The sequence below is a fragment of the Anopheles bellator genome, chromosome 1, assembly GCF_943735745.2.
Source record: "Anopheles bellator chromosome 1, idAnoBellAS_SP24_06.2, whole genome shotgun sequence".
Taxonomy (NCBI): domain Eukaryota; kingdom Metazoa; phylum Arthropoda; class Insecta; order Diptera; family Culicidae; genus Anopheles; species Anopheles bellator.
In genome coordinates, this window is record NC_071285.1 from 7461451 (window position 1) to 7474162 (window position 12712).

A 12712-nucleotide genomic window follows, 5' to 3' on the forward strand; every position below is an offset into this window, starting at 1 on the left:
TTTCACCAGCTTCTTGCCGTGTTTCACCTACTCGTGTTTCTCGTGGAGTTGATTTGCTTTTCTTTTATTCCGCTTCTGAAATGGTAGCCGATACATCCGGGTGTCGGGCTCACTAAAGATCCTGTCGCCCGGTGCTTGTGGAAAATGAGGCAAATGGGCCGTTTGATAGACCGTTGTCGTCGAATGTATCTGATTTGAATGGTTTGTCGGTTGTTGTGGGAGAAAGCAGGAAATCAACCGTTTGGCCATTGTGCGGATGGCAGATAAGAATGGGAAAAAGTCGCATTTCTCGCATTATGCACATGTCGTTGGACAGCATAATGAACCGTGGGCGAAGTGTGGTCTTTTAGAATAGGGAACGAGTAGGGTGAACAACACAAACTTTTGCCCGTGCTTGTTAAAACCATTTGAGTTGGACATGATAATTTGTGGTCTTCAAAATTTAGGCCCGGCCATGAGGGTTGATTATACGATTGTTGGTTGGCTACCCCTCAGCTGAACATCGAAATTTGAATTCCAAACTGTCCGATACCACTATAATTATAAAACATAGCTATTCGAACATCACAACGGGCGGCTTTAGACAATGATTTACGTTTACGATGTTTACTATGAAAAGGGTTCTTTTATTGTTTCACAAAAACAATTATCGCATTGCCATTACTTTTGTGTGTTTCGTGAAATCTGTTCCTTCAGCACGAGGATGCTGGCGCGCTGATCTTGTGGCAACAAGGCGATCTGTTCGTCCGAAAGCTGTAGCACCTGCATAATCAGCGCTGCCTTTTCTTGGTCCGAGGCGTCGGCCGAGGTTCCTGGTTTTGCTGCGGATTTATCCGCGTTCGGATCGATGGAACTGGAAGCTGGTGGTGGTTTGTTACTAGCTCCCAAAACAGCACCGGGAGCTACTGCTGCTGCAGCTTCTAGACGCGGATCTTTCATTAGGCGAGGATCCATGGGGCGCTGCTGTCGTGGATCGGCAGGCAGGAATGGTTCGGGAACAGCAACTTCCGGAGCACGTTGTCCCACAAACGGATCCATCAGTCTCAGATCCATATCCATGCTCGGTGGTGCTGCCGGGCCCATCCGGTCGTTGTGGTGTGGACGTTCGTTGTGGTGCTGTCGTTCGTTAAGGTGTGGTCGCTCGTTGAGATGTTGTCTTTCGTCGCTATCGTGAAACACGTGCCCGACAATCGATCCACCGTTGGTTTCCGGTCCGTACATAGCTGCTGCAGGCATTTTCTCGTGGTTCGGTCCCATTAGTATCGGTCCATCTTCCGTCATTGTCGGTAGCAGGGATTGGCGGCCATGCAAAAATGAGGTTGCCGCATGGGCATCGATAATTCGCATCACCACGGCCGACTGCAGAAGTGCGTACGTGAGCTGCGGGTTTTCCAGCAGCATAGTTCTGGCCTCGTTCGGATCGTTCTGTACGCAAATCTTTGCCTGCCGCATCATCTCGTACATCTGATCGGGCTGCAAACCCGTCACAACTCTCGCAATGATGTCCGGGGTTTCCTGGGGATTACATTCCTCCCCGTATGGGTTTTCAACTTGTGGCCCCTGCAGAAGGGCGGCCATTTCCATGCGCGACTTCTCCGTACAAGCATTGTCGACGCGCAACGATCGACCACCAAACTCGTAGCCGTTCAAGTTACGCATGGCACTAAGGGCCGTCTCCTGGTCTTTGTACTCACAGAACCCGTAGCCCTTAGGTTTGCCACTTTCCCGATCGAACACCAGCCTGGGGAAGGACGGTGAAAAAAACGGTAGTGTGTAAGCGGTCTTCACTGAGTCAACAGCAGTCTTAAGTAACTTACTTTAGCGACAAAACGGGGCCAACTTCACAGAAAATATCCTTCAGCTTCTCCTCAGTTGCCTCGTACGGTATGTTCCCAACTGCGGGAATAGTAAAACACGTTGTTAAAAGCTTTAGAAAACTAGAATTAGTTTCCCATCGCTTACCGAAAACCGAGCGCATCGATTTGTCCATCAACGTCTGGTCGTTGCGGTCCCCCATTTTGCCGGCCCACACCGAAAATGCTGGTTGTCGCACGAAAAAGGTTCTCTTGCTTAATTCCTCCTATTTGTTGTACTTTTCAGAAGATAGCAGCGAAAACTTTAAGCTAAAAACTTTTCAGATGCCGCTACAAACGAAAACACTGAGCTGTCAAAGTTTGTTTACAGCCTCCGCTCGTTTGACGTTCCGTAAAGCAGCCGCCGGGCGGCTGACGTTTCACGGTAACGGAGCGTAACGCGCAACGCGTTATGCGACGGTTTAGATTTTTGAACCACAAAATGATTGACTATGCGTTGGAAAATGATGTCGTGGCCTAGAAAAGTTGAAGAGAAAATCGTTTTGATGATTTTCGATGCTTTTTTGACACGGCTGAAGTTTTTCACACGATTTTTCTTTGTGCAAGCACTCGGGTCAATCAACATTCAAAATGTGGCTTCCCTCTCACGCAAGACAGGAAAAGTAGCGTTTAATTGATACAAAATGCACGCCAGCACGCAGCACTTTTATTAGTAGAAAGGAGAGCAACCCTTATTTCAAGGTTATTAACCAACAGGGTGCCATCATTTGAACGCTAGCCTCCATACGGGGCGCGCTATTGACTCAAAAATCGGTCAAATTAAACCCCACAATGGTGCCCACCGCAGGGATCGGTCGCGTTTTGCCCTCAACCCGTTCGTCATCGGTGTGCACCCGATCAGCCACCCGGGACCCCTTCTTATGCCATTCCCGGGGTGAAAGGTATTTAGAGTCCCGCAGGAAATTCGATCTCGGGGTCAGAGCAGTATCCGTTCGAAACCACCTTCCGGCATGATGGTACCCTTTTCCATTTTGTGACCCCCAGAGTGGCGGTCCTCCCGCTGCGTTTCATTCACGCGACTTTTGCTAGGATGGCCCGTAGTTTTCTCACCAATCGATCGCATCGGGGTTTTTTTTTCGCTGGGGTCCGAACGTTTTCTCACCTTGCAGTAGCAACAAATCATCATCCTGTGGCGATTGCTAATTCGTTCCCTTTCCTCTCGTGTGAGCATTTTCCTCTTTCCCGCATTCGATCGGGACCATCACCGACTTTAGTGGCACATCCTGGTTTTTGTCCGGCACGGTATGGTTGCGCAACAAAGACGATCGAAAATTGTAACAAAACATCATAACCGATCGCCTTTCGAACCTTTTCGGCCCCGCTTTTGGTTTGGCTCGGAAAACGGGAACACGCGGGCACATAAGCCACAATCGGGCGGCAGGTAGGATTTTCTTTTCGTTTACCATCGGATCATTCTGTTAATGTTGTTTTAAAGTTGGAATTTATTTTTCTCCATTCTTTCCGTCACTATTTTTGGACCCTGACCACCATTGACAAAGGGCCGAGAAAAAGGTGTTAAAAAATCTCGAACCTGTACGAAATTCATTAATAAAGATTAGACGTTTTTTTCGGTGAGTTTTGTGAATGAAGTGCCCCAGTGGTCCAGTGTGGAAACCGGGTCGACCTGGAAACCCGTAACCCAAACACCATTTCGTTACTCTCGCCATTGATGGCTAGAAATGGGAAAACACAACATAATGCACGCAATGATCACCCTTCACGAGCGTATTTTTTCAGCAACAATGACCAAATACACGCATTATCGAGAGACGGCAGGACCTTACGATCCTTTTTGGTAACTTATACTGTTTCGTTTCGCCCTCGAGCCGGGCTCGCTCGTTGACATTAAACGCCCCGGTGAACAATGGTTTTGTGCGATGAAGCATACATTTCTGGTTCTCGTTATTCCGCCCTGCCGCCATCTTCAGCTGGAATGTGATTAACAAAAAAAAAAGGACCACTAAAATCCGATCGGTAAACGATAACTTTCGAGTGGGAGCTCTAGAAAAGCGGCACGAATCGATACAATTGCCTAGGGATTGCGATAGGGAAAAGTATTGTCCCTTCGCTTGTGTGAATTTCTGAATTGAGAAAAATAGCATAATATGAGTAGAATAATGTCACAGGATACGTGTTGTGGTCGTTCCAATAAGGAGTTTGACAAATTGTTCATTCATTTATCCAATTTATACCAAAAACAAAGTTACCGTAATATGCAACCTGATAAAGGATTTTCAGAAATTCTTTTTATTTTTTTTAACTTATCTATGTTCAATTTCTGTTCGTTGGTGGATTAGATGGCACATCGTAGCACACGCGGTACCACTCGAATTTCGTACCAGACGAGCTGCATTTGGGGGGATATGCCCGAGAATACGTTCCATTTAGTTGCGTTTTTGTGAAACTCACACTGCACGTCCGGAACGGAACAATATGCAAAAACCCCCCCCGGGCGCGCAGACCGGCTCTGCTGCTCGCCGGATGGTTGGCTGGCTAAGCACACATTTTCCCCCCCTAAAACGGGTGCAGTGTGACTGCAGTCCCTGGATCAGCCTTGTGTTGCATCGTGAACGGGAGAAGGACGAAAAACAAAACTCATTGGCGGGCGAAAATAGTGCATTCGACCGCGCGACTGAAAAGCACTTGATCCCGAACTCGAGAGGAGACCGTCGTCCTCGTCACACAAGCAAGGGGACGACTCACGCTCTGTGGAGTGTGCTATCGGTTCGGATCGGACCTGATCCGGGCCGGAACCACTTCTGCCGGTTTTCAAGTTGTTCGTCAACCGAAGGCGGCAGGACGAAGGTTTCCCTCGACCTGACTCTCGCGGTCCCGTGATAATGTGCGATTAAAATCTTGAGAGGCAGTATGCAATCTTCGCTGGGCAAACTTCTTCCGATTTCTGTAATTGTTCCCGGGAGTTGCCCAAAAAACAATGACAAAAAAAAATGGGAAGGAAACCCACCGCGGAACCCACTGTTTCTGTGGCCACACACAAACCGTGGGACCCTCTCGGGGGTTCGCGGCAATTAAGACGCCAAGGTGCGCGCCGTTTTGTCGCGCCATCTCAAGACGCGCACCCGGGGAGTTCGGGTTTGTCAAGTGATTGAGAACGGGCTTCGAGTGGCTTCGCCTTCACCGTCGTCCATTGTGTGCCGCCCGTGGAAGGGAAGGTTAATTTGTTGATTTTTTGTGGTTCTCTCTCCCTTTCTGCATTGTTGTGGAATGTTTTTCGATCCCCACTGCACCCCATTCACTCACTCATTTTCTCACCTTTCGCGGCGTCCGGGTTCCGGAATTTGCGCGAAGGTCCTTACCCAGGAATTTTAAGCCCGCCCGAGACCACGATTAAGACGGAACGTCGTTTAGCCAAGCATCACTTCAAACTAATTGATCTTTACTTAGTCGAGAGCGACCGATTACACCGGTATTTGCGTACGACCTCCCCGGGGCGATCGACCCCCGGCATCACAACTCAATTCCGTTGGGTGGATTTCTTTGCCACCGCTGCGCGCTTTGTAACTGATACATACAATCGAACAACGGCCATTTTGAGGTTTCGATTTTCTCTCCACAATTTACGGTCGCGGTCGCGGTCGACACAATCACGATTGTGGTCTTGGCCTGCCAGTGGACTCTTCAGGTTGGTCAGGCGCTTTGGGCGCACAACAATATATAGAAATAAAGTATATCCCGATTCGGTTTGTGGTTTCGGTTCCGTCCGAAAAAGAATTTATTTGAATGGATATCAAAATCAGTAAAATGACTTTATTTTCCATTCAAATTCAGGGACTCAAAATGGGGCTGGGAGAATAAAGTGGCAGCGTATGTGAGCAGTTCGTAGAGAGGAAACTCTGCAAAAGATGGTTAGCTCATTTAATAAGCAAAACATATGGAAGGTTTTATTAAACACGGAAGCATAAATGTGAACAGATTGCCAAGAGCCAATACTAGCAAGTAGCGACTCTTCTGTAGATTCAAACTCAATAATTGGCTTCATAAGGCCTTGGCAAAAGGGTGATGGCATAACCCGCTACTCGGATCAGGACATTATCTAACCATCTCTCGGTGCTGTCAGGAAGTGGCCAATACATCACGATCCGATCCGATCGGGTTGTTATGCGATTTCCTCCATCCTTCGAAAAAAATCCTCAATTACTGCAGTAATAGAAGACCCCAACACAAAGGCGCGCTGAAAGCAACAAAATAAAACAAACAAACGTGCGTGTCTTAAATCAATCCGTGTACGGAACATTGTACGCCGCGGCCAGCACGGTACAATGTTGAGTACATAATGAATTTGGTCTTTTCTTGTGTCAATCGTCCAGCGGGCGCGTCCGACGTGAGACGATCGAAGATAAGGAGCCGGTTTGAAAGACGGAAGTAGATAATTTCCCCATCACCTTTTGCGGCCCACTCGGCCCACCTTCTATGTGGGCCTGAGTTCCCCCCCCCATCCCCAGCTACCGGCCCATCATTATCTGTGATTAGATGTCGCTTTTTTTCGCCTCGCACATTCGCGCGCCGTGCGCCGTGAAAAGTCCGTGCAAGTCACGGCCATTATCTGAAGCACCGGTCCGGCAGCCCGGCAGCATCATGTCAGCAGCTTCCTTGCTGGTCAGTGAGGAAAACGTCGGTCCTTGAGAGCGAGAGGGCGAAACCTCTTTAATCGGATAAAGTGTAAACATAGACACCCAATCATCATTAACCGACCCATCGTCGCCTTGGCCAGCCGGGAGTTTCCTTCTCAGTTGTCCGTGTTCCGTGTTTTCGGGTGAACTTTTGCAACGATTGTGATCGGTAGTGGGCAAAAGCCGGGTTTACGTCGATTTTGACTGGTTCCGATGTGATTTCCCTCGTGGCTTGCATTGTAAGCTGCAGACTTGGCGATATGCAATGTCACGATGGCGGACTTCCGGTGCAACATATCCAAGCAAAAAGTGGGAAAAAGGAAAAAAGGAATCATTCTTTGCGGCAAAAGGAGTAAGGAGTTTGGCGAATTATTAGTCGTGTTGATTCAGACACATTCCTCTATTTATTTTTTATGTCTTACGTTATGTAGTGTTGTTTTATGATTTAACAATTCCGTTTTTAGTGAAATGTGCTGATTTGCTTATTGCTTCGGTGTTCTACAACTATTTACTGCTTATTTCGCTGTTCGTCATTTCGATTATTAATATAACTAGAAAAGCGTGAAAAATAGTGAAAAGGACTTATCCATTCCATCCTTCGAAAGCTTGATGTTTTAAATAAATTAACAAATACATAAATGGTAGTAAGAGAAATTGCACCATTGTAGAAACATAGCAGAAGGTTAGCTTGAGTCACGAGCACCGATAATAGCTGATAGCTACTCACATCTGCATACCGGCCCCTTCATCCGGAGCCGTTTCGGTAGCGATGACGAATCGATTGAAGCGAGTGCTGAATGGTCAACGGGCAGTGCTACAAAAAAGAACTTCTCTCAACAAGCTCCCATCGCACTCTCGTCCCGGGACCCCAGGAGCCGACAGTGCCACAGTGGAAAAGTGCTGAAACATGTAATTATCCTCAGCGCTTCGCACACCCGGGATAGAGTCCAACAGGGGCCCCGGATATGGCTCCTGGTACGCCTATCTTCACGCGGGCTGGCGGAGTGAAGGGTTAGTCAAAGGGATAATCACACCGAAGGTGGTGGCTCCGTCCGCGGAATGCCGTCCGGAATGCTGTTGCCCTCCAGGAAAGGACGTTCGGCGGGTGAACGAGCCGGTGCGCCAGGCCAGCGGCCGGCCACCGGGGTCTATTCAATCACCCCATTAACACCAAACCCATGCGGGCCCCCCTCCGGGCCCGCTAAATGCTAAATGTTTGAGTTTCAAAACGATTAATAAGCACCTTCGCGATACGTTTTCACCGGGTTTCCACGATTTTTTCACGCCACGGCCCGGCTCCCGGTTGTGGATGATTATTTCAGCACCGACCGGCACCGCCTCCAGCGTGCCCACCACGGCCCATAATGGGTCTGTTTGAGTGCGGGCACAATAGAAGCTACAATTACGCCGCTACCGTATGATTTTGGGCGATTGTTGTGCGGAAGGAAGAAGAAGGAATGAAAAAAGAAACGTGGAAGCCAAACTCAAAAGGATAAGCTAGGAATTGTAATTACAACGGCAGCGCGCCCAGAGCGCAGAGAAAGGCAAGACGGTCTGTCTCGACCGAACCGAGCGTCGAGAGCTGATTGAAGGAAAAACAAATTTGATGCGATCAAAAAAAAAAAAATGTAGCCCACCTTATGTAGCGCCGGACCCTTGGCGGGGCTGAGTGTGGCCGATGGAGGATGGTGAAAAGAATATTGTGAAAGATTAATAATAGTATGTTGATTTTTGAGCCTCTCCTCGTAAATCGTGCCTTCAGTGGACAGGCGGTGTGTATGTTTGCTTTTTGCGGTTTACATAATTTCGCGCGCCTTCGGCCGTTGTTGCGAGAAAATTGTTTCCTTTCTTTCGATTGTCGGTCGGGAAGTTTGCCGTTGGAAATGTTAATCTCGTTACAATGTACTTGATTGTGGGTTTTGTTGGACGTTCAAGTGACTTTTCTTACCTTTTCAGGCCCACGGAGAGTGTAATTATTTAATTTTGTTTTTTGGGGGTTTCGAGACACCCGTTGGTTGATTCTGAGGCAGCCTGTTAGTGGTTTCGGGATTTTGTACGCCAAGAGTGGCACTACCGAAGCTTCAAATGATGGAGCAGCCATCTTGTCGTGTTGTTCGGATCAAGTTTTCGAAGTTGCTGATGAACGGCCTACTTGTGTAGGTTTGCTCTATTTCGTTATTAACCCAAGGATAGCCCGCCTTCGATGACTCGTCGTAGTCGGCGACGGCGTCGGCAATCACAGTTGACTTCTAACTTGACCGTGCCAAATTGGCAAACAGTGACCGTGCGCTGCTCTGTACCTCGGGACAATAATTCAGCAAACAACCGGTGAGTGACCATCCTTAAAAGCGGACTAACGGACCAAAATATTTACCAAACATGGTGGTTCCATCACTCGAGTGTCTCGTCTTTCGGGGTCCCATAAAAGGACTGTACCACTGTGCCTGGGTCGTACCTGGGTTTATGGCACGAGAATGGGCCGAATGTTGTGTCACAAGGTGGCACGCCGGTTTGTCCGCCATGTCGCCGGGTTTCCGTTGTTTGCACAGCAAAGCTAATGTGGCGGGGTCCATAAACCATAAACAAACCCGAACCCTGAGGAGACTCTGGAGTCTAATAATGCAAATATTCACCTCCGAACCCGAAAGATTCGCTTCCTGGGCCCCTCGGCGGGCACCAATTAGGCGGCCGGACCGGTTCGCCATAAAGTTGACAGACGAGGGCGATAGCTCCGCCGTGGTGGTGTGCTTCCGCACTTCTCCGGGGCACCGTGGGGGTCCTGGGAGCACACGAGCACGGACACCCGGGGAGCGGGCGGACGCTCCGGCCGATGCCGGAATGCACCCACCGGCGCACGAGAAATGTTTGTTTAATGTTTATGCTACCGGGCTCCGGACCGGAACGAAAAAGGTACGGTACAGCAAGTTGACTTTTATTGTTGGCCGGCCTCGGGCTTTACTCGGGGGGCGGACATCGATCGAGGACCTGGTGCTGGTGCTATAAAACAATCGACCACGGCCGGATCGGGTACGGCCACCGGCAATATTCCGAAGTTCGTCTCGAAAGCCATGGAACCGGACGGCTTTATGGAAGTGTGGGCCATCGTCCTCCCGACGACGACGACGACGACGGGCCGGCGTGTCCTTTCGTTCCCATCATTACCTGTCGTGTTGGACCTACCCGGGCTAGGACCTATCCGACAGGACACGGGTCGAGGTAGCGATCGGCGGCGGTGGCATTTGTTTGTTTAGGCTGGGGGCAAAACCAACGCCGTGCGAAACAATCGGCCGACCTTTGTGTTAGAGTTAACTTTCTAATTTGCCTGCAACGCCCCCCAAATATTCGCGCGGCTGCCGATCGATCGATCGGGGTAGAACGGGACAAATCACACCCGTTCGATGATGGCAACCCGGTCACGATGGGCTCGATGGATAATGGAAAAGTCAAGCAGCGTCAAGTCCACGTAGGAACTAAACGATGGGAAAGTCCAGGATTAGTGGGCGCGCAAAGGAACGAAATTTTGGTTCCGAGAAGCGAGCCTAATCCGAGAACGATAATGATAATCCGCTAGTGACTCAAGATTAGCAAACAATTGGGAGGCTGCAGGACCTGCGTTCAATGGAAGCAATGCTGAAGGAAACCGATTACTTAATTGAATGAGCATCTCTATTAATGGGTTGTTAAGAGAGTGCCAAAGTCTTCAAATTAACAACTTGTTGGGTGGAGTTTGGGTAAAACCGCATCGATCACCGTAGAGTGATAGCTTACGAGTGAGAAAATGTATTTATAGTCAGATGTGAAAGAGGTTTTTTGCTTATAAAAATGGAAAAAGTAGTAAAAGATTAGGAAGTAATGGGGGAAATCAAAACAAACAAACTGTTTCTGTCCGAGAAAGAAACATCGAATGCAATGCTTTAAGTAGCGCTTATTCCGATGGCGAAGTAAATTGCTGCCTTAATGTGGAGGGGTCAACTACTATCTACTTTTATCCTAAGCATCCAATTGTAAAATTGATTCGACCCCTGGCTCACACCAAAAAAAAGGCCTCACGCTCCGCTCCAATGCCCATACCCCATATGGTCGTGGTCCGCTGTGTGGTCAATTGGTTTTTTGAGGCGGAAAGGACTCTTGCGGGAAGAAAGGAAGAAGCAAATATGTGTCATAATCCTCTTTTTCGATTTGCATTGCCAAAAGCACTATTCAAACGAGGCACTGGGAACGGGAAGGTGGCCGCTAACGAATGTTCCGTCGGTTCATCTTATCAGCTTCAATGCGGTCAATGCGGCACCGCAGCGAGCGCATAAGCTGACCACACAAAACGTATAATGATTTTCACCCATCGCACACATACGTTAGGAGTGTGCTCGTAAGTGTGTATGTGGCCCTCCCACCTTCTACGGAGGCGATTTAGCACCTGATCCGGTTCGGCTTCTTGCTTTCCCGGGGCACACGGCACGACAGATACGGCCGAAGGTGACGACGCTAAACCGGATTAGCCGCCGAAGACGACGGTCTCGGTCGGCTTCTTGGGCCCAGGATGTTGGTCCCGGGAAGCCTGCTCAGGCCGGACCCGGAGCGCTTGGAAGCAGAGCGCATTTGCTAATTCGTAGCAATCAGACATCAGCCGCACTAATGCCACGCATCAATCAGAATCACACAGGAACTGGGCCGGTTAGGTGAGCAACGGATGGAATAATTCGCAACAGATTGACTCCTACACGCTTGCCGATGCGGATTCGGTGTTCTTTGCGGCAGAGATTAGTTGATTATCTTTCCTTCGGACGACCGACGGCCGTTAGGATGATTGATTTTGGGCCTCCCGTGAGTCCTTTGCGACATTTACAAATTGGCCCCGATTGGTAACTTACTGCTTGGGATAGTCTAGAGATACTTCGAGTCAACTATATTTGGACCTCGCGAAGCCGCAACACGCTAAATAAGCCTTTACACTAAGTAACGACCTGGGTCATCGTTAACGTGGCTTAATAAAGTCACACGCAAACACACGGGCAGCTGCAAGTGAGCATTGGGCAGCTTAAAGGCAAAATAAAACCCACGAAAAGAATGGCCAGGCCCATTGGTGGGCTTTGTGTGCTTAATACCACCCCTTAAGGCTCCGGCGAAAAGCCCGGGGAAGATCAACGAACTGTCCAGCTCAGTCCAGCCCAGCATCTCATCCGCAAACGACGTCGTGAAAGAGCTTTCATAAATTATTGGATTACGCCTGATTTATTCGCGTTCGATGGGGACAGCGAATCGATGGGTGGTTAATTTATTTGCCATAAATCGTGGCTATGATTTGTGGGCCGGCTTGGCGAACCTATGCGCGTTGGCAGTGGATATGCTGTTGGCGCATAGGCGCCCACCATCACCGGGAGGGTCTCATAGTCGATCATAAGCATCTGGTTTGGCATTTAATGAATATTAATCAGAGTATTGTTAAAGCATTATCCTGATTTGAGGCGAGCGAGTAAACTAAATGAAGCGACGATAAGTTCCAAGATCTCAGCCCGAATCTGGAAACGGCTTTTGGGAAAAGGGTCCTCAGCGGATCGCTGTCATTTATTTTTATGAAGTGTGTGCTATTAAGAAGGCCAATAAGCGCCCAAACTATTAATTCGGGCTTAATCCAACGGTCTGTTGCTCCACTTTCACAATTCCACACACCGGGCAGATGTTTCCGTCCGTTTGTGGAAACTTTTCTCCTAAGAAACTTCAACAAATCGCCAATTATTTTCAAGTGTTGCCTCCAAACAAACACTTTTTTATGCCTCTAAGCTTAACGCAAACATGATGGCGGCTGATCGCCTCTCGATCGCCGTAATTGGCCGCCGTGAAGGAATGCAGTGAAGGACAGTTCCGTTCCGTTCACGCACCGGTGCACCTAATTCCGGTAGGCTGTGGAGGCTGCGAAGCCCAAAAGCCCGGCAGGGCTTGCGGGAGGAAGATGCTCCAGCAACGCGGCACATAATCCACACTTTTATTTGGCGATCCGTTAAGACGCTTTGATTGGTTGCTCGTGGGCCGTTGGGGAGGGAAAAACATTTCCCGTTTTGCGATCTTCAGCGAGAAGTAACACGAAAATGTTGGCGCGTTTTGTTTGGCCTTGCAGGTATTCGATTAAAATCAGATCGTATCCTGAGCGGGCCACTTGAGCTAATGCCGCATCAAACAGATGCTCTATTAGACGGGAAAAGGGATGGAATG

General features: G+C 49.0%; 1 protein-coding gene across 1 annotated transcript; it reads right to left on the bottom strand.

Annotated features, from left to right (window-relative positions):
- Positions 1-660: 660 nt before the first annotated feature.
- Positions 661-2017, bottom strand: LOC131216196 (cleavage stimulation factor subunit 2-like). The gene is made up of 3 exons (XM_058210620.1): positions 1963-2017; positions 1818-1896; positions 661-1741 (listed from the first exon to the last, which is right to left on the bottom strand). The coding sequence occupies exons 1-3, from the start codon at positions 2015-2017 to the stop codon at positions 661-663; spliced, it is 1215 nt and encodes a 404-aa protein (XP_058066603.1).
- Between the last annotated feature and the right edge of the window lie 10695 nt (positions 2018-12712).

What these genes read in the sequence shown, in the direction of transcription:
- LOC131216196 (XM_058210620.1), bottom strand. Translation starts at nt 2,017, where the DNA reads ATGGGGGACCGCAACGACCAGACGTTGATGGACAAATCGATGCGCTCG. An exon ending in ATCGATGCGCTCGGTTTTCG is followed by an intron (nt 1,897 to 1,962) that starts GTAAGCGATGGG and finishes CTATTCCCGCAG; the next exon opens with TTGGGAACATACCGTACGAG. An exon ending in GGCCCCGTTTTGTCGCTAAA is followed by an intron (nt 1,742 to 1,817) that starts GTAAGTTACTTA and finishes GTCCTTCCCCAG; the next exon opens with GCTGGTGTTCGATCGGGAAA.